The 26,335-nt window shown below is 39.8% G+C and overlaps 1 protein-coding gene across 4 annotated transcripts in view; it reads left to right on the top strand.

Moving 5' to 3' along the window:
* The first annotated feature begins 613 nt into the window (after positions 1-613).
* SLC39A12 (solute carrier family 39 member 12) overlaps positions 614-26,335 on the top strand; it is a 77,821-nt gene continuing 52,099 nt past the window's right edge. For 3 of the 4 annotated variants that reach the window (XM_047743554.1, XM_047743553.1, XM_047743552.1), the window contains exons 1-3: positions 614-1,052; positions 7,827-8,108; positions 11,897-12,104. In XM_047743554.1, the coding sequence (XP_047599510.1) occupies positions 792-1,052; positions 7,827-8,108; positions 11,897-12,104 (751 nt within the window). In that variant the 5' untranslated portion in view covers positions 614-791. The remainder of the gene's footprint in view (positions 1,053-7,826; positions 8,109-11,896; positions 12,105-26,335) is intronic. The other variant, XM_047743555.1, reaches the window with a different exon arrangement.

Genomic DNA, 26,335 nt, shown 5'->3' with positions numbered 1-26,335 from the left:
ATTTATTGATTTTTTTTTTTTTTTTTGCAGAAAGCTAATTGGCTCTCAAGTTGTCCCTCATGCCTTTAGTGACCATTGAGTTTGTGGATTTATGACGGCTCTTGAGGTCTTGAAACCCTGGGCTTTTTCTGCTAGTTGGTACTTTTAATAAACTAAAACCTTAAAAATGACTAGGGTCTAAAAAATGAAAAATGAACAGTGACTATTTGCTTCTAGTATCCTTCCTTAACAAAAACCTTCCCATTCCATGTGATACGGTAATTTATGGAAATGTATCTTCTGTTCATTTTTTATTTACTTACTTGAGCAATGAGGACCACCCAGCCATGAGAGTTCTACTCTAGGATGGGAAAAAAACAGCGTATTTCCTGTCTGGGTCCTAGGACTAGTACCACCTACAGGGTGAAGAGAGAAACTTCTTCCTAATTCAGTTCCTCTGTTGAGTTTAGAGCGAGGCAATCGCACAAACTTCTTGGCTGTTCTACAGTTTGAACTAAGTCCACAGCCCTGAGCACTGCCTGCTGTTTGCAGTTATAAATGACCTACAGACACCCCCCCCCCCACACACACACACACATACCCTTGTCCCCCGCTGCCGTTCAGAACCGGCTGACCATTGCAAATCAGCTTAGCCACCCCATTAATGAATCCTTTCAAACACGTCGCAGGAGGAATAATTAAAGCCTTTATTTTTTCCCTTTACCACAAAAGTTCCTCCCATTGCAAGTTTACACCGACAGCAAGCCACCCGACTCCATCACACAGGGTCTCCAGGTAAAGGAAGGGTGGAAATGTGCTTCTGGACAAAGCTTCCAATATTGGGGGTGCCGGTGTTCCTTTTCCTCGGCCTTGTTCCCTCTACTGAGACGGAAAGACCCTCCACGCAGGACAGCGGTGGCCCCTGGAGTCCCGACCACCTGACGGAAGTACTACGAGCTCTGTCTGCTGATGACCCTCTACCCCTGAACCATTCGAGAAGCCTCGTCAAAACCTTGCTGGAGAAAACTGGCTGCCCGCGGAGGAGAAATGGAACGCAAGGAGCTTGCAGTCTGGTTAGTGCAATAGGATATGGGATCAGGTACTGGGGTGTGTTCCAATGACTTCTCCAGCCCTTTACTTCGCTAAAGGAAAATCAGGACGCGGTACCCAGGGGGGGCGGCGCCTTGCGGTGTCATAACGCCCGCAGCTAGGGTACTGCGAGCCACTCACTCAGCATCCTCCATACGGCAATTCAAAACAGGGGGAATTTTCGTTTATTAAAACGGTAAAGTTTCTGGAAGCCTTTCTGCAACCCTCCAGCTCATGGAGAGGTATTTAGCTGCAAGTGTGAGCTTTTAGTTATCTCTTCTTTCTGATTTACTGTTTTATTTTATTTTATTTTATTTTATTTTATTTTATTTTTTGTGGTTGTGGAGAACTTGTGCTTCACTGGTTAGATGATCTTCGTTTGGGGGAGCAGGATGATAGTGATAAGATATTTTTCTAAGGTTGAATTTTTGAAGTACTTTATCCTGGGTGTTGATTGGTGTTTTCTAGAATGTTGCATGGTGGGTCGCTCATGAATTGGATAATCATCCTCTCAAAAAGGACACATCTGACTGGCGCCCGCGTGAGGCAGTTGGTTGAGTCTCGGTTTCTTGGTTTCAGCTCAGGTCTTGATCTCAGTGTCATGGGATCGAGCCCCATGTCAGGCTTGGCACTGAGGTGCGGAGTTTGCTGGAGATTCCTTCTTCCTCTGCCCCTTCTGCTCCTTCTGTCTCTCTCTCTCTAAAATAAGTAATTTTTTTTTTTTTTTAAACACACATCTAACCTGGGGAAGAGAAGTGCTGTAGATGGAGCTAAAATGAAGCCTGTGGCTTGCGGGGCTGGGCTCCCAGCCTTCCCCTGGTCTGCCCCGCGGCCCTCAAACCCTGTCCGCTCCTCAGCGTTGTCTGGGCAGCCTTCCCCAAACACCATGCTGGGGCTTCTTCCTCTCTCCATGGAAGAGATTTAACTTGCCTGGAATGGAATTTTTTAAAAAATCCTCCGCAGGCTGCTTTCATGTAAAATCCACCTTAATGTAAAGTCAGCATTTAACATAAAACCAGAAAGTCTCCATCAAGGAGGGGGGACCCACAGAGTTAAGAGCCCATATTGTCAGAGGATAGCAAACAAGACAAACAAAGACAAACAAGACAAACAAAAACACCATTCACCATCCCCTTCCTGATCGACGAGATTTTTTTCCCCCAGAATGAACCTAGAAATAAATAAATAAATAAGCAAATAACTGCCTCCAGCCAAAAAAAATTAAAAAAATAAAAAAGAGAGAGAGAGAGAAAAAAGAACAAAATTTGGCAGACTTTCTCAATCATGCTTCATTCTAGGGGAAACATTTCCTGGCCAAGTGTTTTGTTTTTTGTTTTGTGTGTTTGTATATGTGTTTGTTTTTCTTTCTTTCTTTCTTTTTCATGACAGAAGGGTCTTACTAATAGAATTTTTTCTCTGCTCTGTGCAAACAATAAATAATTTGATAATTAGTGAAATTCCCAAAGGCTCCCAGAGAAAACATGTGTTAAAATAGGCAACTCATCTGTAATGACATTAATTTATATATATAGCAACATAAGACTTCCCCATGGAAATAACTCGGAGTCATATCTTATTAATGTCCTCTGAGAATTTGCTTCAGGGAAATGTTCTCCTCTAATGACATAAAGTGCCTTATTAAGGCTGGTTGAATATTAGTCTAGCTAGGACGAATGTAAACACGCAAAATTGTTCTCCTGGTTTTTTTGAGGGGCTGAGAAATTGTTTTGCACTTTTTGTTTTCTGTGACATTACCAAGCATTTGACCAATTTAGCTTCTGTTTGAGCTATTTCCTTTCCTAGGAAGTAAAACCCTTGTCTTGAATAGCCCTCTTGCTGCAGCTCTTTCTCTGTGGAAAAGACTGAGGTAAAAAAAAAAAAAAAGAAAAAAAAGAAAAGAAAGAAAGAAAAGAAAAGGAAAAAAGAAAGAAAGAAAAGACAAAAAAGAAAGGAAAAAAAAAAAGAAAAAAAGGGCGAATTTCCACTTAACCTGCTCAGAGAGCTACACTTCACCTGAGCTCCGCATAAGTGAGGATCCCATGAAATCTCTCCTTGTCATTCATAAAAAAGCCAGAGAGAAACAGTGTCCTGTTGGTTTGACAAACAATCACATTTTGGCACAAACCACAGGGTTTCAGCTCGTTCTTGAATCTCTTATGTCTTTTTAGAGACTTTGTCTATTTAGAGGCAGCATTTGTATTAGAAATTCTGTGGTAAATCTTAAGAAGGAAATTCTGTGGTAAAGAGACGGCAAGGGGTTAAGTTCATATCCTTAAATGTTTGGGAAAAAAAGAAGGAAGTAGGTGTCTTAAATTTGTGAGCAGAAAAAAAAATGTACCCAAATTTATTTCATGCTTAGGTAAAAACTGAGTGAATGAGTGTGTGTGTGTGTGTGTGTGTGTGTGTGTGTGTGTGAATGAATCTGCAGTATCTGAAAACACTGTGCATTTAAAAATAAATCCATTCAAGCTTTAGCCTTTGAAAATGGATAGTCTTGCCTGATCATGGCCTTTTTAACTTTTTTTTAATGAGAAGGTTAGAATGGAGTTTTAATGAATTTAATGAGGGATTAAGTAACTCTAAGTGAATAAATTCCACTTCAGTTATGGTGGGAACCATGACCCTACATGGATTCCAGACATGGTGAAGGGATAAGAACCCAGTGCCTGGGGTTAGCCAGCACTGGGCCCAAATCCTTGTTCTGGTACCTTCTAGTTGTTAGGACATGTTGAACCTCAGCTCCCTCATCTGTAAGACCCCAGTGCTGGTTCTCTCCTCAGGGAGCTGTGTGTGAGGACCACATGGCCATGAGCTGGGGCACAACAGCTCAAGCTCTCTCTGTCCCCTCACATTTCCTATACATCATGGACATGTCCATCCTCCTTTTCCAGGGACCCTGGAATGGTGCTGGTGAGAAATGAGATAATCCTCAGCATCCCTCTCCTGCCCTGTCCCCAGACTTCCCCGCCCTCCGTCCCAGGGGCTTGGGGGTTTTATCCAAGATCTCTAGAAGATTATCAGACACCTTCAAGGTAGAGAACCACAGGTTTAAGGTCCTGCATTTAATTCAGTGCTCCCTCCCCCATTTGTCATTTCTGTCCCAGGATAAACAGGGAATAGCTCAAACTCTATCTTGTTGATCTAACAGGTTTTTCTTATCTCAGGAAGATTTATCTCTGTCAGTCAGAAATATCACAGAATCTGGTATAGACCCACAAAAAGCCAGTACCTGCCATCAGCCAACATTCTTCCAACTCTTGGTTTGGCAGGAAAAATAAGAAATATAATTTTCCTCTTAGAGTCCATTATAAGACCCCCCCCAAAAAGAGACCTTATAAAAATCTCAGAACTTGAAAAAGGCCAGTGGATTTATCCATAACAATAATCAAACTTAAACACCTTTGGATCTAAAATCTTTTAAGTTTATCTGCAAGTATGACAACTGCCCTGTTAATGCAGAAGAAAGATTTCCTATTGTTTTTGTCACGAGGCTTTCCTAGCATCAGCAACGAACAAAACTAAATGAGGCGGCTGGGGAAGGTGATCTGATTTGACTATAGGAATCCAGAATCTGTTTGTTTTCCCTTTGAAACCTGATTGCCTCCACCTGACAAGAAATCAAAGGGAAAATCGACGGATTATTCCTGAATGAGTCCATTCTTCTTTAACAAAGAATCACTTCACCCGAGTTAGCTCCTTAGACGGATCTTGTTGCCTATGAGGTGGAAGTATTTGCAAAATTTTACTAGACATCATTTCCCAAACACAACCCAGCCACTGCTAAAAGCTGGAACAACATATCTAGTGATGATGAATTAGAAAGTCCAGTCCCCCACGCATCCCATAGAGCTTTCTGTCCTGTCAGTGTCTGTTAGATCTCATGATGTTCCCAAGAGTAGTCTTTCCTCAAGCCGCTGCGCTCCATATACAGGTAACTTCTTAAAAGTCCAATATCCTAAAAAGGCAAAATGTTGTCAGTCCACGGTCACTGGATTCCCCACTGAGCTTTATTCAAGCAGGCGTCAGAAAATTAAATAAAGCAAGGTTAGGGAACTTCTGTTCATTTGAGATGAAGGAAATCTCTCATCAGACAGAATGAGATGTTCCACTACTATTTAAACATTTTCAGTCAGAAATCAATTTACCTTCCCCATTCTATGCTTTTCACAAACCATATCTCGTCCTAATCTCTGCTGCCCCAGGCCACATCCCTCCTCTTCGTTTTTTTCTTTTTTTTTTTTGTTTTGTTTTTAGATTTTATTTATTTATTTGACACACACAGAGATCACAAGTAGGCAGAGAGGTAAGCAGAGGGGGAGAGAAGCAGGCTCCCTGCTGAGCAGAGAGCCCGATGCAGGGCTCCATCCCAGGACCCTGAGATCATGACCAGAGCCGAAGGCAGAGGCTTAACCCACTGAGCCACCCACATTTTTTTTTTCCAGAACCAATTAGATTTAGGGTTTTTTCCCAAGACTTTATTTATTTGACAGACACAGAGCACAAGCAGGGGGAGCAGCGGGCAGGGGGAGAAATAGACACCCCACTTAGCAGGTAGCCTGATATGGGGCTCAGTTCCAGGACCATGGGATCATGACCTGAGCCAAAGGCAATGCTTAACTGACTGAGCCACCCAGACATCCCACCAGTTAGATATATGTACTGGGGAATGCTTGAATACCTAAGGTGCTTAGCAGTGTCCTGGACACATGGCTTGATTACACTTTTGTTTCAACTGATTCACCTCCCTAAGTGTTAAGGTGTCAGCTCTGCCAACAGCTACCAACCCATGAACTTTTCTTGTGGGCTAATCAAGAAACAGAAAAGGGCTGGGTTGGTTTCCGTGGTGAAGCTTTATAGCCACATCGAGTTGGTCTTGTTGGGAAGCCTGTTTGCTGAGTTCTTATCCTGGGGTAGCTGAGCTGGGGCGAGAACGGAATCTGTATGGCTCGTGAAGAATGTGACAAATGCTTTGCTTTAGAGACAGACGACATGTTTCTTCCTGACTCAGACGGTATGTCCCAGATGCTCCCCGGTGGGACACCCAGCACACGTGGAATTAGGACGCCTGAAGCTTCCACCTCAGAGAGTAAATTAAAAGATATTCTAGTAAACTGTCCTTCTGTGGGGGAAACAAAAAAATCCCTCTGGGGCTCAGGACAGGCATCCCTTCATGCTTTGACTCTGAGGCTAAGGCTATGCCATGGGCTGCTTCTGGTATCCTAGGAGAATTCTTTTTTTTTTTTTTTTCCAAGATTTTATTTATTTGACAGAGAGAGGTCACAAGTAGGCAGAGAGGCAGGCAGAGAGATGGGGGGAAGCAGGCTTCCGGCTGAGCGGAGAGCCCGATGCGGGGCTCGATCCCAGGACCCTGAGATCATGACCTGAGCCGAAGGCAGAGGCTTTAACCCACTGAGCCACCCAGGTGCCCCCTCCTAGGAGAATTCTTAGGAGTGCCTCACCATCTTTGAAGTAAGGCAGCTCCTGTCTTGTCAGGAGAGTTTCCCTTCCACAACTCTGTGTGTATCTTTTTTTTCCTCATCGTCCCATCCCATTACCCAAAACACCTTCTGCCGTGTAAACGTCCCAGATGAGCTGAGCCGGGCGTCGGGCTGTGTGTGTGAAACAAAGAAATCATCATGGAAGTATTTTTAGGCAATTTTCTTAGGTAGGGTAAAGGCAAGGCAGATGGTGTTCGTCATTGCTTTTCACACCTCCTAAGAGCCAGGCATTGTGCTTGATGCTGAGGATCGAACTGCACACAGACAAAACTTGGCCCAATGGACCACTTGTTCTCGGGGGAAGAGAGAAAATAAATGTGGAGAGAAAGCAATTTTAGAATACTAGGGCCACAAAGAAAATAAACCTGTTCTATACTAAGGTTGCCACTAGCCCCACGTGACTGCTGGGCATTTGATATACGTGGTTCCTCTGAATTGAGACCTGCTGGGAGGTATAAAGTGCACACCAGATTTTGAAGACTTAATCCGACGAAAAGAATGTCAAATAGCTCATGAATAATTTTTAAAAATTTGGATGACATGTCGAAGCAATCTTACTTTGCATGTATGTTTCAAAAAGGGAGAGTATTAGATACGTTATTAAGGTTAATTTCGCTTTCTAAAATGTGGCTACTAGAAAATTTAAAGTGACATGTGGCTCACCTCTGTGGCTTGGGTCCTGTTTCCATGGAACAGCGCCACACTGGAGAACATGAGGCAGGGTTTGGGATTTCCTATTCTAGAGAGGGTGTTCAGGAAAGCATCCCCGAGGGGGTGTCATTTTAAGCTAGATCTGAGAAATGAGGGGGAAGAAGACCTGATGCGTGGTGGGAAGGAGCTTGGTGGGACTGATGGAAAATCACGGGGGCAGAACGTTAACGAGAGGTGGGAAGAGGTTAAGGGAAGGGAAGGCTGGGAGGTAGGCAAGAGCCAGACCGATGAGAAAGTTGTGTAGAGCATGGATTTCATTCTAAGTGCAATGGGGACATTCCTTTAAAAGCCAAAGAGTCAACTGCTTTTACTCCAGGCAACATATGGAGAACTGGAGATAGAAGAACTCCTCTCCGTGAGTAAGGGCTCCCCAAGAGGGCATCCCTGATGTATGAAAGTCCAACCTGGATTATTTTATTTGAAGCTGACTATTGGGGCTGCCCGCCTTTCCTTACTGTTCATAAAATAATAAGGGGTGGTCGTTAGTGTTCTAGGACTATTCACTAAGCTTTGTTTCTACTTGTGTTTTATTTTGTGTTTTTGAAACAGTGCTTTGAACCAGATGCCCTGTTACTAATAGCTGGGGGAGATTTTGAGGAGCAGCTCCGAGAGGAAGTGGTCCAGAGAGTTTCCCTTCTCCTCCTCTATTACATTATTCATCAGGAAGAGATCTGTTCTTCCAAGCTCAACATGAGTAATCGAGAGTATAAATTTTACCTACACAGCCTCCTCAGCCTCAGGCAGGACGAAGACTCCTATTTCCTTTCACAGAACGAGACAGAAGATATCTTGGCATTCACCAGGCAGTACTTTGACACTTCTCAAAGCCAGGTAAGAAGGGACAAGGCGCCAGCTGGCTTTGCTCCTGAGATACAGTCCCTGAGCCTTATTTCCTGTCACTTTTTTATCCCTAGGACAGTCAAGGACTCTTAAGAGAGGGCTTTGTTGCTTTTAGTTATGGGATGTTAAGTGATGTCATTTAAAATTCTGAGCATAAAAGGGGGAGATGGGATGACTAATGATTGTAAAATGAGTTCTAGCCAGAAGGTGGGTGGGTGGGTCGGTGGGTGGGCAGGAAAGCCAGGTGACGGGGCAGCCTCTTCTCCTGAACATGAAAGTGAGTGATTCACAGCTCCTGATCAGTCTCCAAGGACTGACCCACGTCAGGGAGGGCACCGTGCCTATTTGCCTTGCCTTCTGGCCAGGGAAAAAGAAGGCGGAACCATTTGAGGGAGAGGAATTTATCATTAGTTACTTCACCGGAGAAACAGCTTGCAAAAAGCATTATTCATGACCGTCAGCCCAGACCATTATCTCTTCTGCAGCTTTTGATTCCTGCTGCTTCTGTTCCAGGGGTCTCCGGAAGTGGTTTTCTTCTCTCAGGGCTCCCACGGTGAGGAACCAGGCTCTTGGTCCCTTCTGGCCTTCATTACTGTTCCAGCAAAAGGTGGCCCTTTAAATCACCTTTATCAGCTTTGCAGTGGGAAGTCTGAGTGGATAAAGTGCTCTGAATATTTAAAAAAGTAAAAAGAATTTAAGCCACATTTTCTTAAAGAATTGTGCAACCACCTGTGCAGTTTGAAGAGAGTTGTGAATCATTTTTTTTTTCCTCTTGAATTTTTCATTGACATGTGTCTTTGAGCTGCTGTAACAAAAATATAATGGGGAGCTTCTACACAATAGAAATTTATTTCTCACAGTTCTGGAGTCCGGCGAGAGTCCCCATCCTGGTTCAAAAGATACCATTTCCTCATATGGTGGAAGGAGTAGAGAAGCCCTCTGGGGTCTCTCTTATAAGGGCACTAATCCCGTTCATGATGGCTTCACCCTCATGACCCAGTCAACTCCCAAAGGCCCCACCTCATAGTACCGTCACAGTAGGTGGTAGGATTTCAACATATGAATTTGAATGAGGGGGACACAGTCATTCAGTCTACAGGGACATATGTAGGTATACTTGAATTTGGACCTCAATTCTGGCTCCTGGGAGCCCAGAGGTTTCTGTGCAATCATGTTGTGGCCTAATGACCAGCAAACATATCCTCCAGTTTGTCGTAAAAATGTTTAATTTCTCGTGTGATTGGCACACAGATGGAAAGACTGCTTCTTAAAGACTGTGTGGGCATCACTCTGGTAACTCTCATCTCATGAATCTCAAAATAGGGCCATATTTTTGTTTCCACTTCCAATTGAGAAAATGGGTTCCTTTCTGGAAATCCAGTTTCTGCTTAAATAAGGAAATAGGCCCACATATAATTTCTTCGGTTTAACATCTATATGATACAAGATTGGTTCAAATTAGCCACTAGGATTTTAGTCATCCCATCTGTTACTGCCTTTTGATGCAGATAAAGTGGGAATGAAAACCCAGCACTTAAAAGCAGATGGTGTGTATATGTTCAACGTAGATTTCTGGTTATCCAACACATATTGCAAATTCCTGGGCTTCCAAGTGTATGTGAGATTAAACATTCCTAGAGCAGAATAAAATAATTCAATATTATGTGTAGGCCTACTTTCTCCATCTCTTCAGTCAAGAATTAAGAGCTCTTGTTGAGTTGTTAGACCTTAGAGCTTTTGTCTCCTGGAGGATGGCAATGTCATCCTTTAACCCATTCACTTGGGCTGGAATTCCTTTAGGAATCCTTAGTCAAGTCAACCCAGACTTTTACAGAAGGCCAGTTGGCCTCTCACTGGAGGATGCCACTGTCTCCAACTAGAGAGAGTGAAGTCACAGAAGGTGCTGGTAGACCAGGCCCACCACTACCTACAGGTAGGTCTTGATCTACACAGGATTGGGCCTCCATAGGTGAAGCCACTAACAAGTGCTCTAGGTGGGCCTTCACCAGCTCATCAACAAACAGCTCTGCACTGGAGGACCCTAATGTAGCCACCCTCCCTAGTGGCCCAGAACGTTAATATCCCTCCAGTCCTTCATTCTCTTTTGTCCAACTACAGTTGATCTCCTTGACTCAATCTCTTGCTCCCACCTCTCTCTGTTCTTTCTACTGATGGCTGTTTCCATGATGAATAAACAAGGATCTGTACAGACTTCTCCACTAGCCCTGACTCTTCGATGAGGGAATAGTGGATAGTATTACCGTCCTTCATTTGACAAACCCAGAAACCCGAGCCAGTTTTAACTCTTCGGACTCCATCACATTTTCTTCCAAATCCTTTGTAATATTCCTCAAATACATCCATTTTTCTAGCTCTAGTGCTACCATCTGAGGTCAAGAAATACCTTGGGTTAATCAATAACTTCTTAACTATACTCCTGCTCTTAAATTCCAGCCCTGGCAATTTATTCACTACTTTGCCACCAGAGTGACATTTCTATAACATACCTTATTGTACTATTCTTTTGTTTATAATATTAATGGCTTCCCTGGAGCCTTTAGGGGAAAACTTTTCATAGCACTGAGTATAAGATTCTTGTCACCTTCTTCAGTTTACTGTCTATCCGATGCACAGCTAGACACTGGGTCCCACAATAATAGTAGCGAAGACTAGCTGACTGTGTCCTATGTACCAACTACTATATTAAGAATTTTTCATGTGTTAGCTCATCTAATCTTAATAACTTTTGTGGTGGACAGCATTGTCCTTTTTTTAACCAATAAAGAGTATGAAGGTTGGCAAAGTTAATCATTTTGCCCAAGGTCACCCAGTTACAAATAACAGAGATAATATTAAATAAAGCCTTACCTGTCTATCCCAAGCACTATGCTGTGGAACTCACTTTAATGATTTGAAAGTCCCATCACCATCCTGTGTTTCCATTTATTTCTACATTTAAGAGGAAGAGTATTTAAGAACTTAGGCTACGGAGTCCTATCTGAGTATACACTGGGACTCACTTATCAGCCCAGTGATCTGTGTAAAGAGTATCCACTGCACAGAGCTCTGGGAGAATGAAAAGAGAGAATAATGTAATGGACTTAGTGTAGTGTCTGGTACATAATAGGCACTCGATAAATGTTTAAATGAGTGAATGGGTATTCTAGTGGAATGCAAGGCAAGAGTCTCGCCTTTCAGAGACTCATAATTTCATTGAAGAAAATTGATGTACACATGGAAAAGATCCTAGGTTCAATGGAAGTTCAAAAACACATACTGTGCTAACTTTGATTTGCACTTACCACACATTGAACTTGAAACTAAAGGCAAGGGCGAAAAGAGAAGTTTCCTATGATGACACAATGCAACAGAGCCAGCATGAAGTCATGGTCAGGAATATATATTTGAAAGTCATTACACTGCAGGCTCTACTTGAAGCTGGAGAGAAACAATTCTCCAACTGGAAGGGTGTGAACAGTAAGAATAAGGGATCTTCTTGGAGAAAAGCCATCTCTGAAGGAATAATGAGAAAGGTTAAGTAAATAAGGACCAGTAGGATGGGAGTTAGAAAATCCAGTGTCAGGGTGAATAAAAGAAACAAGAATTTTCCAATCAGAATCCTGAGACTAGAGAATGAGGGTAGTCATGTTCCTACAAACAGTTCAGACCTCTGTAAGGTAAAGAACTATTTCTTGTCTTTTGGGGAAATCCTAGAGATATTTTAGTTAAAGTAACTTCAGAGGTTCAAACTTTTCTTTTTACTATGTATCTGATTTCAGTGTATGGAAACCAAAATGCTGCAGGAAAAATCTGGAATATTGAGCAGTGATGGTGCTGATGAAAATACACTTCCTCAGTTAGCAGCAACAATCATCGCTCTGTCCCTCCAAGGTGTTTGTCTGGGGCAAAGAAACTTGCCTTCCCCAGACTATTTTACAGAATATATTTTCAGTTTTTTGAATAGTACAAACACTCTCCACCTCTCAGGTAAGGATGCTTTTCATGAATTTAACTACTAAGTTATTCCTACTAAATGAGTTGTGCCTAAAAGAAAGACTAATGCTTTTTGATGAATAAATTTGTTCAGGTATGTTCTAAACACCCATTTCATCTTACCATGTAGTAAGATAGCTCAGACCTTTTCAAGGCAAACATGCTATTGTCTCCATGTGGTGATGGGACAAAAATAGGGACTTGACCCATTTATTGATAATATTATGGATATAGAGCCAACGGAGAGATTTTTATGACCTGCTGTAAGTACTAAGGAACACTTTTCTACTTGGTACATAGTCCTGAGCCAGGGGTCGCGTAATATTGCCAAGAGTGATGAAAGGGTATGCCAAATGATGCAAGAACCTTTGTAGAGTTTCCTTATAATCATAACAGTAAACTATTTAATTTTAAGTAAAAATCATGTGAACTATCTACTACATTCATGACTGGCAGCTTTTTTGAGCTCCAAGATAAAACAGGATGCTAGGAATGGACTCAGAATGTTTGTCTCACACATTTCTTTGTCCTTGACAAGATATTAAAAATGAAATGAATTTTATTCATTAAATTGTATTCATTAAAAATGAAGTGAATTTTAATTTTTTAAAATTATTTTTATTAATATACAATGTATTATTTGCCCCAGGGGTACAAGTCTGTGAATCATCAGGCTTATACATTTCACAGCACTCACCATAGCACATAACCCAACCACACTATCCCTACTCCATATGTCCATAACCAAACCACACTATCCCTACCCCCCAGCAACCCTCAGTTTGTTTTGTGAGATTAAGAGTCTCTTATGGTTTGTCTCCCTCTCAATCCCATCTTGTTTCATTTTTTCCTTCCCTACCCGTACAACCTGTGCACTGCCTCTCAAATTCCTCATATCAGTGAGATCATATGATAATTGTCTTTCTCTGATTGACTTATTTCACTCAACATAATACCCTCTAGTTCCATCCATGTCATTGCAAATGACAAGATTTCATTTTTTTATGGTTGCATAGTATTCCACTGTATATATATACCACTTATTCTTTATCCATTCATCTGTTGACGGACATCTAGGTTCTTTCCATAGTTTGGCTATTGTGGACTTCGCTGCTATAAACATTCGGGCGCACGTGCCCCTTTAGATCACTACATTTGTATTTTTACAGTAAATAACCAGTGGTGTGATTGGGGGGTTGTAGGGTAGCTCTATTTTCAACTTTTTGAGGAACTTCTATGCTATTTTCAGAGTAGCTGCACCAGCTTGCATTCCCACCAACAGCGTAGGAGGGTTCCCCTTTCTCCACATCCTTGCCAACACCTGTCATTTCCTGACTTGTTAATTTTAGCCATTCTGACTGGTGTGAGGTGGAATCTCATTGTAGTTTTGATTTGTATTTCCCTGATGGTGAGTGATGTGGAGTACTTTTTCACGTGTCTGCTGGCCATCTGGATATCTTCTTTGCAGAAATGTCTGTTCATGTCTTCTGCCCATTTCCTGATTGGATTATTTGTTCTTTGGGTGTTGAGTTTGATAAGTTCTTTATTGATTTTAGGTACTTGCCCTTTATCTGATATGTCTTTTGCGAATATCTTCTCCCATTCTCTCAGTTGTCTTTTGGTTTTGCTGACTGTTTCCTTCACTGTGCAAAAGCTTTTAGTCTTGATGAAGTCCCGTAGTTCATTTTTGCCCTTGCTTCCCTTGCTTTTGGCCATGTTTCTAGGAAGAAGTTGCTGCGGCTGAGGTTGAAGAGGTTGCTGGCTGTGTTATCTTCAAGGATTTTGATGGATTCCATTCTCACATCGAGGTCTTTCATCCATTTTGAGTCTATTCTTGTGTGTGGTGTAAGGGAAATGGTCCAGTTTCATTCTTCTGCATGTGGCTGTCCAATTTTCCCAACCATTTGTTGAAGAGACCGTCTTTTTTCCATTAGACATTCTTTCCTGCTTTGTCAAAGATTAGGTGATCATAGGATTGAGGGTCTATTTCTGGGCTCTCTATTCTGTTCCATTGATCTATGTGTCTGTTTCTCTGCCAGTACCATACTGTCTTGGTGATTACAGCTTTGTAATAAAGCTTGAAGTCTGGAATTGTGAGGCCACCAACTTTGGCTCTCTTTTTCAACATTCTTCTGGCTATTCGGGGCCTTTTCTGGTTCCATATAAATTTTAGGATTATTTGTTCCATTTCTTTGAAAAAATTGCTGGTATTTTGATAAGGATTACATTAAATGTATAGATTGCTTTAGGTAGCATAGACATTTTCACAATATTTGTTCTTCCAATCCAGGAGCATGGAACATTTTTCCATTTCTTTGTGTGTTCCTCAATTTCTTTCATGAGTACTTTATAGTTTTCTGAGTACAGATTCTTTGCCTCTTTGGTTAGGTTTACCCCTAAGTATCTTATGGTTTCGGGGGCAGTTGTAAATGGAATCAACTCCTTAATTTCTCTTTCTTCTGTCTTGCTGTTGGTGTATAGAGATGCAACTAATTTCTGTGCATTGATTTTGTATCCTGACACTTGACTGAATTCCTGTACAAGTTCTAGCAGATTTGGAGTGGAGTCTTTTGGATTTTCCATGTCAAGTAATATATCATCTTCAGAAAGTGAGAGTTTAACCTCTTCTTTGCCGATCCAGATGTATTTTATTTCTCTTTGTTGTCTGATTGCTGAGACTAGGACTTCTAGTACTATGTTGAACAGCAGTGGTGATAGTGGACAGCCCTGCTTTCTTCTTGACCTTAGGGGAAAAGCTCTATTTTTCTTCATTGAGAATGATATTCACTGTGGATTTTCATAAATGGCTTTGGTGATATTGAGGTATGTACCCTCTATCCCTACACTTTGAAGAGTTTTGATCAAGAAAGGATGCTGTACTTTGTCAAATGCTTTTTCAGCATCTATTGAGAGTATCATAGGGTTCTTGTTCTTTCTTTTATTAATGTGTTGTATCACATTGATTGATTTGCAGATGTTGAACCAAACTTGAAGCCCAGGAATAAATCCCATTTGGTCGTGGTGTATAATCCTTTTAATGTAACTGTTGGATCCTATTGGGTAGTATTTGATGAGAATTTTTGCATCTGTATTCACCAAGGATATTGGTCTGTAATTCTCTTTTTTGATGGTATCTTTGTCTGGTTTTGGGATCAAGGTAATGCTGGCCTCATAAAATGAGTTTGGAGTTTTCCATCCTTTTTTATTTTTTGGAACAGTTTCAGGAGAATAGGTATAAATTCTTCTTTAAATGTTTGGCAGAATTCCCCTGGGAAGCTATCTGGCCCTGGTCTCTTGTTTGTTGGGAGATTTTTGATGACTGCCTCAGTCTCCTTACTGGTTATGGGTCTGTTCAGGTTTTCTATTTCTTCCTACTTCAGTTTTGGTAGTTTATATGTCTTTAGGAATGCATCCATTTCTTCCAGATTGTCAAATTTGCTGGTGTATAGTTGTTTATAACATGTTCTTATAATTGTTTGTGTTTCTTTGGTGTTGGTTGTCATCTTTCCTCTTTCATTCATGATTTTATTAATTTGGGTCATTTCTCGCTCTCTCTCTCTCTCTCTTTTTTTTTTTTATCAGTCTGGCCACGGGTTTATCAATCTTATTAATTCTTTCAAAGAACCAGCTCTTAGTTTTATTGATTTGTTCTACTATTCTTTTGGTTTCTATTTCATTGATTTCTGCTCTGATCTTTATTATTTCTCTTCTCCTGCTGGGTTTAGGCTTCCTTTGCTGTTCTTTCTCCAGCTACTTTAGGTGTAGGGTTAGGTTGTGTACTTGAGACCTTTCTTGTTCTTGAGAAAGGCTTGTATCACTATATACTTTCCTCTCATGACCACACTTGCTGTGTCCCAAAGATTTTGAACAATTGTGTATTCATTTTTATTTGTTTCCGTGAATTTTTAAAAATTCTTCTTTAATTTCCTGGTTGAGCCGTTCATTCTTTAGTAGGATGCTCTTTAGTTTCCGTGTATTTGAGTTCTTTCCAACTTTCCTCTCGTGGTTGAGTTCTAGTTTCAGAGCATTGTGGTCTGAAAATATGCAAGGAATGATCCCAATCTTTTGGTCCCAGTTGAGACCTGATTTGAGACCCAGGATGTGATCTATTCTGGAGAATGTTCCATGTGCACTAGAGAAGAATGTGTATTCTTTTGCTTTGGGATGGAATGTTCTGAATATATCCATGATGTCCATCTGGTCCAGTGTGTCATTTAAGGCCTTTATTTCCTTGTTGATCTTTTGCTTGGATGATCTGTCCATTTCAGTGAGGGGAGTGTTAAAGTCTCATACTTTTTTTGTGTTATGGTTGATGTGTTTCTTTGATTTTTTTATTAAGTGGTTTATATAGTTGGCTGCTCCCATGTTAGGGGCATAGATATTTAAAATTGTTAGATCTTCTTGTTGGACAGATCCTTTGAGTGTGATATAGTGTCCTTCCTCATCTCTTATTATAGTCTTTGGCTTAAAATCTAATTTATTAGGGGCGCCTGGGTGGCTCAGTGGGTTAAGCCACTGCCTTCGGCTCAGGTCATGATCTCAGGGTCCTGGGATCGAGTCCCACATCGGGCTCTCTGCTCAGCAGGAAGCCTGCTTCCCTCTCTCTCTCTCTCTGCCTGCCTCTCCGTCTACTTGTGATCTCTCTCTGTCAAATAAATAAATAAAATCTTTAAAAAAAAATCTAATTTATTAGATATAAGGATTGCCACCCCAGCTTTCTTTTGATGTCCATTAGCATGGTAAATTGTTTCCCACCCCCTCGCTTTAAATCTGGAGGTGTCTTTGGGTCTAAAATGAGTTTCTTGCAGACAGCATATCGATGGGTCTTGTTTTTCTTTCTTTTTTTTTTTTTTTCCAATCCATTCTGATACCCTGTGTCTTTTGATTGGGGGCATTTAGCCCATTTGCATTCAGGGTAACTACTGAAAGATATGAATTTAGTGCCATTGTATTACCTGTAAGGTGACTGTTACTATATTTTGTCTCTGTTCCTTTCTGGTCTATTACTTTCAGGCTCTCTCTTTGCTTAGAGGTCCCCTTTCAATATTTCCTATAGGGCTGGTTTGGTGTTTGCAAATTCTTTTAATTTTTGTTTGTCCTGGAAGCTTTTTATCTCTCCTTCTATTTTCAGTGACAGCCTAGCTGGATATAGTATTCTTGGCCGCATATTTTTCTCATTTAATGTTCTGAATATATTATGCCAGTCCTTTCTGGCCTGCCAGGTCTCTGTGGATAGATCTGTGGCCAATCTAATATTTCTATCATTGTATGCTACATTGTATGCTATCTTGTCCTGAGCTGCTTTCAGGATTTTCTCTTTGTCACTAAGACTTGTAAGTTTCGTTGTTAGATGACAGGGTCTGGACTTATTCTTATTGATTTTGAGGGGGATTCTCTGTACCTCCTGGATTGTTTCCTTTGCCATATTAGGGAAGTTCTCTGCTATGATTTGCTCCAATATACCTTCTGCCCCTCTCTCTCTTTCTTCATCTGGGATCCCATTTATTCTAATACTGTTTTGTCTTATGGTATCACTCATCTCTCGAATTCTCCCCTCGTGGTCCACTAATTGTTTTTCTCTCTCTTTTGCTCAGCTTGTTTATTCTCTGTCATTTGGTCTTATATATTGCTAATATTCTGTTATGCCTTATTTATCCTACAGTAATAGCCTCCATTTTTTATTGCACCTGATTAATAGCTTTTTTAAAATTTCAACCTGGTTAGATTTTAGTTCTTTTATTTCTCCAGAAAGGGATTTTATTTCTCCAGAAAAGGATTCTCTAATATCTTACATGCCTTTTTGGATCCCTGCTAGTACCTTGATAATCATCATTCTGAACTCTAGTTCTAACATATTACCAATGTCCATATTGATCATGTCCCTAGCCATTGGTAGCCTCTTGTTCTTGTTCTTTTTTTTTTAGTGGTGAGTTTTTCTGCCTTGTATTTTATCCAGATAAGAATATATGAATGAGATAATAAAATGCTAAAAGGGAGACTAAGACCCCAGAAAAATATATGCTAACCAAATCAGAAGAGACCCAATACTGGGGGGAGAAGAAGGGGGAAAAAATTAAAAAAAAAAAAAAAATATATATATATATATATATATATATGAATGACTGGTGAGTAGAACAGAGCCACTCACTTGCTTTTATCTGTATTCTGGTCTCAGAAGAAACTACCTCCCAGAATTTTAAAGAAAGAAAAACTTATACATATACACAAAAATAAGGGTAAACACACTAAAGGGATAGAATATGACTGTGAAGATGAAAATTAAAAGAGATTCTAAAAAAGGAATTGATAAGATAAGTTGGTTGGAAAAAGGAAGAAAAAAAAAAGAGAATGTGATCAGGCTGGAGACTAGACAAAGCCATGCGCTATTATATAGGTTATATTTCGATCTATTAGAAGAAATTGTATCTCAAATTTTCAAAGAAAAAACCCTATATGCATAAAAAAATAAGTTTAAATACAATGAAGGGATAAAATATGACTATAACAATGAAAATTTACGAAGAGTTTTTTAAACATAACATAAAATAGTTTAAAAGAAGTTAAAAGAGGAAAGAGGAAAAGTTAAAAAAAAGAATAAGAAAAAATTAAATTAAAAAAATTAACTTTGCAAGACTAAGGGATCATGGGGAAAAAGCCATGAATTCTATGTGTTGTTTTTCCCTAGCTCTGGAGTTCTGTAGTTCTTGTTGGTTATTGAACTTTGTCTTCTGATCTTCTGTAGGAGGGGCCTATTGCAGTAATTCTCAAATGTCTTTCCAGAAGTGGAATTGCACCGCCCTTGACAGGGGACAGGCTAAGTAATCTGCTTGGGTTCACTCTTGGTAGCTTTTGTTCCCTGAATACTTTCCGTATAGCTGTGAAGGACGGGAATGAAGATGGCAGCCTCCCAATCTCTGATCCTAGAGGAGCCAAGAGCTTGGGTCCCCACTCCTCAGTGCACCCTCAGAGTAAAGCAGTCAATCCCTCCCTTCTCCCTGGTCTCCAGCCACACTCCTTGCTCATTTGGCCTGTGTCGGAGTGTTTCTATCTCTGGTGCATGGTCCCATTTGGAGTCTCCAAACCCAGCAGATTCCTGCAGTGTGTTCCTGCATCACTCCTCTGGAGGAGGAAGGAGAGGTTATCTCCGGATCTGCCACAGTGGGGTCCCTGCTTGAAGAACAGTGGTCCAACTGTGCCTCGGATCACAGTTGAAGGTGACTCCGAGCTGAGAGTCCCTCCTTGGCTCTGTCTCTGCCACTGGCTTCCCTGCTCTGATACCTGCGGGCTCTGCCACACTCAGGCACCCCTGGTCTTTCTGTGACCCTGCAGGTCCTGAGATCACACTGTCCCCAAGAGGGTTCCTCCCCTCAGCCTCTAGAACAATGTATCTCAGTGGAGCAGACTTCTAAAAGTTCTGATTTGGGGGCGCCTGGGTGGCTCAGTGTGTTGAGCCACTGCCTTCGGCTTGGGTCATGATCTCAGGGTCCTGGGATTGAGTCCCGCGTCGGGCTCTCTGCTTGGCAGGGAGCCTGCTTCCCTCCCTCTCTCTCTCTCTCTCTCTGCCTGCCTCTCCGTCTGCTTGTGATCTCTCTCTGTCAAATAAATAAATAAAATCTTTAAAAAAATAAATAAATAAATAAATAAAAGTTCTGATTTTGTGCTCCACTGCTCTCTCACTTGCCAGGAGCCACCCCTCCCCCTGCTGTCTGTCTTCCCGTATGTCATCTCAGATTCATTTCTCCACATATCCTACCTTCCAGAAAGTGGTCGCTTTTCTTTTCCTAGAATTGCTGCTCTTCTCTTCCTTCTCTTATTGAGTTTGTAGGGACTCAGAATGGTTTGATAACTATATAGCTGAACTCCTGGGGCCTAATGATATTTCAGTCTCCAACTCCTCCACCATCTTGCTTCCTCTCTGAATTTTAATTTTTCTAAAGACGCATTTATTTATTTTAGCAAGTGAGGAAGAGAGAGTGAGTGGGGAGAGGGTCAGAGAGAGAATGTCAGTCATACTACCTGCTGAGCATGGAGTCTGACTTGGGACTTGATCCCACAACCCATGAGATCATGACCAACTGAACCATCCAGGTGCCCCAGAAATGACATTTTAAAAATCTGTATCAAATTTTTACACCAGGGGCATCTGGAATGTTGCAAAAGAGCTGGTGCTCCTTCCAATACACTTCCTCCTGGGAAGTCAAAACATAAAGGGACATGTGAATTTACCAAGGGACCAACAACACCTGTGATCTGATTAAGACTCCCAACTCTGAAACCATACAGTTCAGTGTTGAACTTTTCCTGGACCTGTTTGCTCAGCAATTTGAGTAACATATGTGGTTTTCTACAGTTCACTTGCACTTTTTGTTAAAAGTCAAAATATAATTAAATCATGTTACCCAGCTTTCATGCATAGGAAATAAGCCAGAGAAAGGCATGTTAAGCAGAGAATCAGTTTGAGGTGGGAAATAGGAGTTGGGAAATTTTAGCAGTGCAGTTCCTGTTGCAGCTGGAGGGGTGCAAATGATTCCATTTTTCAAATGATGTAAAAATGTACACCACTTGAAGTCTTGACCGCTCTAAGAAATTGGAGGCAGTCAGACCACAATACAGAAGACAGGCAAGTTGTGTGAATATTGATCATTGTGGACCTTGGTCAGAAAAAAAAAAAAAGCCAAGTAACACTGTTCATAAGAGATGTGTAGTATCACCTATTTGAACAAAAACCAGCCACTTCAGCATTTGAGCACTTGGAGTTCAACTTCAGACTGCCAGTCCATCTCAGCTCCATTAGGCATTTTAGAAGCCATGAGGCATTTTCTCTCACAACTACCCCTGAGCTAGGGCACTGTAGCTACTGATTATATCTTGGGTGGGAAGAAAGTATGCTAGTTTCAAGTGTTTTTTTTTTTTTTTCATTTAAAATCCAGCATAGTGAACATAACAGTGTTATATTAGTTTCTGTGTGCGATATTCTGATTCCATTCTATGCATTACTCAGGGCTCATCCTAGTTCTCTCTCTCTCTCTCTCTCTCTCCCTCTTTTTCTCCTTTCCTTATTTGTTTTGTTTCTTAAATTCCTCTTATGAGTGAAATCATATGGTATTTGTCTTTCTCTGACTGACTTCATTTTACATTATACTCTCTAGCTCCATCCATACTGTTGCAAATGGCAAAATTTTGGTTTTTTTATGGCTGAGTAATATTCCATTTTATATATACCATATCTCTTTTATCCATTCATCTATCAGTGGACACTTGGGCTGTTTCCATAGTTTGGGTATTGTAAATAATACTGCAATAAACATAGGAGTGCATATAACCTTTTGAATTAATGTTTTCATAGTCTTTGGATAAATATCCAGGAGTGTGATTACTGGATTTCATGGCAGTCCTATTTTTAATTTTTTGAGGAATCTGCATACTGTTTTTCACAGTGGCTGCACCAATCTGCATTCCTACCAGCAATGCACAAGGGCTCCCTTTTTCTCTACATCCTTGCCAACATTTGTTGTTTGTTGTATTTTTATTTTAGCCATTCTGACCCGTGTGAGGTGTTACCTTATTATGGTTTTGATTGTGTTTCCCTGATATGAGTGATGTTGAGCATCTTTTCATGTGTCTATAGGCCATCTGGATGTCTTCTTTGGAGGAATGTCTTCTGCCCATTTTTATTTAGATTATTTGTTTGTTGGTTGTTGTTTTGTGTGTGTGTGTGTGTGTGTGTGTCAAGTTGTATAAATTCTTCATGTATTTTGGACACTAATACTTGATTGGATTTTCATTTACAAATATCTTCTCCTATTCAGTAGGTTGTCTTTTAGTTTTGTTGATTGTTTGTTTTGCTGTGTAGGAGCTTTTTATTTTGATGTAGTCCCAATAGTTCATTTTTGCTTTTCTTTCCCTTGTCTCAGGAGACGTTTCTAGGAAAATGTTGCTATGACCAATGTCAGAGAAATTACTACCTGTATGCTCTATTAGGATTTTTATGATTTTAGATCTCAACTTTAGGTCCTTAATCCATTTTGAGTTTATTTTTGTGCATGGTATAAGAAAGTGGTCCAGTTTCATTCTTTTGCATATAATTGGCCAGTTTTCTCAAGACCATTTGTTGAGGAAACTTTTCCCCATTGCATATTCATAGCTCCTTTGTTGAAGATTAGTTGACCATTACCATACTCTTTTGAATATTGTGGCTTGTAAGTATAACTTGAAATATGGAAATGTGATGCCTCCAGTTCTTTTGTTCTTTTTCAAGATTGCTTTGGCTATCAGGGTGTTTGGTGGTTCCATACACATTTCAGGATTGCTTTTTCCAGTTCTGTGAAAAATGCTGTTGATATTTTGATAGGGATTGCATTAAATCTATAAATTGCTTTGGATAGTATAGACATTTTAACAATATTTAGTCTTTTAATCCATGGGCATGGAGTATCTTTCCATTTGTTTGTGTCATGTTCAATTTTTTTCACCAATATTTTATAGTTTTCAGAATATATGTCTTTAATTGGTTAAATTTATTCCTAGGTTATTTGGTTAAATTTATTCCTAGGTATTTTATTATTTTTGGTGTAATTGTAGATTATTATCTTAATTTCTCTTTCGGCTGTTTTATTATTAGTGTACAGAAATGCAACAGATTTCTGTATATTGATTTTATATCCACAAACTTGCTGAATTCATATCAGTTCTAGTGGTTTTTTGGTGGAGTCTTTCGGGTTTCTATATATAGCATCATCTCATCTTCAAATAGTGAAAGTTTTATTTTTCCTTACCAATTTAGATACCTTTTGTTCCTTTATCTTCTCTTACAGCTGTTGAATAAATGTTGAATAAAAGTGATGGGAGTGGACATCCTTATCTTATTCTTGACCTGAGAGGAAAAGCTCTCAGTTTTTCCCCACTGAGGATGATGTTAGCTGTGGGTTTTTTATATATGGCCTTTATTATGTTGAGGTATGTTCCCTCTAAACCTACTTTGTTGATCGTTTTTATATATGTGTGTGTTTTACTTTTTTTCTAATGCTTTCTCTGCATCTCTTGGAAAGATCATATGGTTTTTATCCTCTTGTTGATGTAATATATCACATTTGAACCATCCAAGCATCCCATGCATCCCAGGAATCAATCCCACTTGATCATGGTAAATGATTTTTTTATGGTAAATGATTTTTTAAAGATTTCTTTATTTGAGAGAAAGAAAGAGAGTATGTGTGTGAGTGGGGGGAGGGACAGAGGAAGAGGGAGAGACTCTCAAGCAGACTCTCCACTGAGCATGGAGTCTGACACAGGAATCAGTCTCATGACCATGAGATCATGACCTGAGCCAAAACCAAGAGTCAGATGTTTAAACAACTGAGCCACCCAGACACCCCAGGAAATAATTTTTTAAATGTACTGTTGGAATCAGTGTGCTAATATTTTGTTGAGAATTTTTGCATCTATATTCATCAGAGATATTGACCTATAGTTCTCTTTTTTTGTGGTGTCTTTATTTGGCTTTATTGTCAGGATAATGCTGGCCTCATAGAATGTATTTGGAAGCTTTTCTTTCTAGTTCTTTCTTTTCTAGTTTTTGGAATATTCTTTGAGAAGAACAGATATGAACTCTTCTTTAAATGTTTGGTAGAATTCACCTATGAGGCTGTCTGGTCCTAGGCTTTCATTTGTTGGATGTTGTTTTATTTTGAGTGAGAGAGAGGCAGGGGCAGAGGGAAAGGAAGAGAGAGAATCTTAAGCAGGCCATGGAGCCTGGTGTGGGGCTTGATCTCACAACCCTGAGATCATCACCTGAGCTGAAATAGAGTTGGACACTCAACCAACTGAGCCAACCAGTCCCTGGGAAGTTTTTTGATTATTGATTCAATTTCAGTGCTAGTAATCAATTTCAAATTTTCAATTTCTTCCTGATTCCATTTTGTTAGGTTATATGTTTCTAGGAATTTATCCATTTTTTCTAGGTTATCCAATTTGTTGCTATATGATTTTTCATAATATTCTCTTATAATCTTTCATATGTCTGTGGTGTCAATTGTTATTTCTCTTCTTTCATTTCTGATTTTTAAAATTTAAGTCCTCTTTTCTTTTTTCAAAAGTCTCACAAAAGGTTTACCAGTTTTGTTGATATTTTCAAAGAATCAGCTTCTGGTTTCATTGATCTGTTCTGCTGGTTTTTTAATTTCTATTTTGCTTATTTCTGCCTTAAACTTTATTATTTCCTTCCTTCTCCTGGCTTTGGGTTTTGTTCATTTTTCTTTTTCTTGTGCCATTAAGTGTAAGGTTTAGCTATTTATATGAGATTTTTTCATGATTCTTGAGGTAGGCCTATATTGTTATAAACTTCCCACTTAGAACACCTTTTGTTGCATCTCAGAGATTTTGGATCATTCTGTTTTCATTTTTAGTTGCTTCCATGTATTTTTTAAATTTCCGCTTTGATTTCTTGGTTGATCGATTCATTGTGTGGTAGTGTGTTATTTAATCTCCATGCATTTTTGCTTTTTCTAGATTTCTTCTTGTGATTGATTTCTAGTTTCATAGCATTGTGTTCAGAAAATATGCATGGTATGACTTCTCTCTTTTTTAATTTGCTGAGACTTCTTTAGTGATTATATGTAATCCACTCTACAGAATGTTCCATGTGCACTTGCAAGTACTATATATTCTGCTATTTTAGTATAGAATGTTCTGAATAGATGTTAGATCCTGCTGGTTCAGTATGTCAATCAAAGTCACTATTGTTGATTTTCTGTTTTAGACCATCTGTCCATTCAGGTAAGTAGGGTGTTACAGTCCCCCACTATTTTTATATTACTATCAATTACTTCCTTTATATTTATTATTAATAATTTTATGTATTTGGATGTTATGATGTTGAGTGGATAAATATTTACAACTCCTATATCATCTTGTTGGATTGCCCCTTGATTTTTCAGAGTCCTTCTTTGTCTTTTGTCACAGTCTCTGTTTTAAAGTCATTTTAGGACACCTCCGTGGCTCAGTCAGTTAAACTTCTGCCTTCAGTTCAGGTCATGATCTCAGGGTCCCACATTGGGCTCCCCGCTCCGCAGGGAGTCTGTTTTATCCTCTGCCCTTCCTCCCACTCATTCTCTCTCTCCCTTAAATAAGTAAATAAAATCTTTAAAAAAATGAAGTAATTTTATCTGAAATAAGTATTACTCCCTAGACTTGTTTTTCAAATCCATTCGCATGATAAATGTTTCTTCATTCCTTCACTTTCAATCTGCTTGTGTTCTTTAGGTCTGAAATGACTCTCTCATAGGCAACGTATAGATGAGTTTTGCTTTTTCATTCATTCTGTCATCCTGTCTTTCAACTGCAGCATTTTGTCCATTTCCATTTTTTCCATTCAAAGTAATTATTGATATGCGTATTTATAGCCATTTTGTTACTCATTTTATGGTTGTTTTTGTAGTTCTTCTCTGTTCTTCTTTTCTCTTACTCTCTTCTCACATTTAGTTAGCTTTCTTTAGCAATAAGATTTCTTTCCCTTGGGGCGCCTGGGTGGCTCAGTGAGTTAAAGCCTCTGCCTTCAGCTCAGGTCATGATCCCAGGGTCCTGGGATCGAGCCCCACATCGGGCTCTCTGCTCAGCAGGGAACCTGCTTCCTCCTCTCTCTCCCTGCCTGCCTCTAACTACTTGTGAACTTTGTAAAAAAGAAAAAAAAAAGATTTCTTTCCCTTCATTCTTTGCATATCTATTACTGATTTTTGATTTGTGGTTACCATTCATTTTGTATATAATGTGTTCTATATATAACAGTCTATATTAAGTTGATGGTTGCTCAAGTTTGAGCCCTTTCTTTACTCTTCTCCCTGCCCTCACATATTAGGTATATGGTGTCTTACTTTATATCCTTTTATTTTGTGAGTCCTTTGAATGATTTTTATAGATATACTTATTTTTATTGCTTTTGTGCTTCCTAGTTTTCTTACTATTACTTATGGTTTTTCCTTATCAAGCAGAGAGTCCCCTTTAACATTTCTGGTAAGACTGGTTTAGTGATCATGGATTCCTTTAATTTTTGTATGTTGGGGAAACTTTATCTCTCTTTCTATTCTGAATGATAACCTTGCTGGATAGAGTATTTTTGGTTGCAGTTTTTTTTTTTCTTTCAGCACTTTGAATATGTAGTGTCACTTTCTTCTGGCCTACAAAGTTTCTGCTGAAAAATTAACTAATAGCCTTTTTGGTTTCCTTTGTAT

The sequence above is a fragment of the Lutra lutra genome, chromosome 8, assembly GCF_902655055.1.
Source record: "Lutra lutra chromosome 8, mLutLut1.2, whole genome shotgun sequence".
NCBI lineage: Eukaryota > Metazoa > Chordata > Mammalia > Carnivora > Mustelidae > Lutra > Lutra lutra.
Note: the sequence above shows the minus strand (reverse complement) of the source record. Positions and strands in the feature narration are given on the sequence as shown.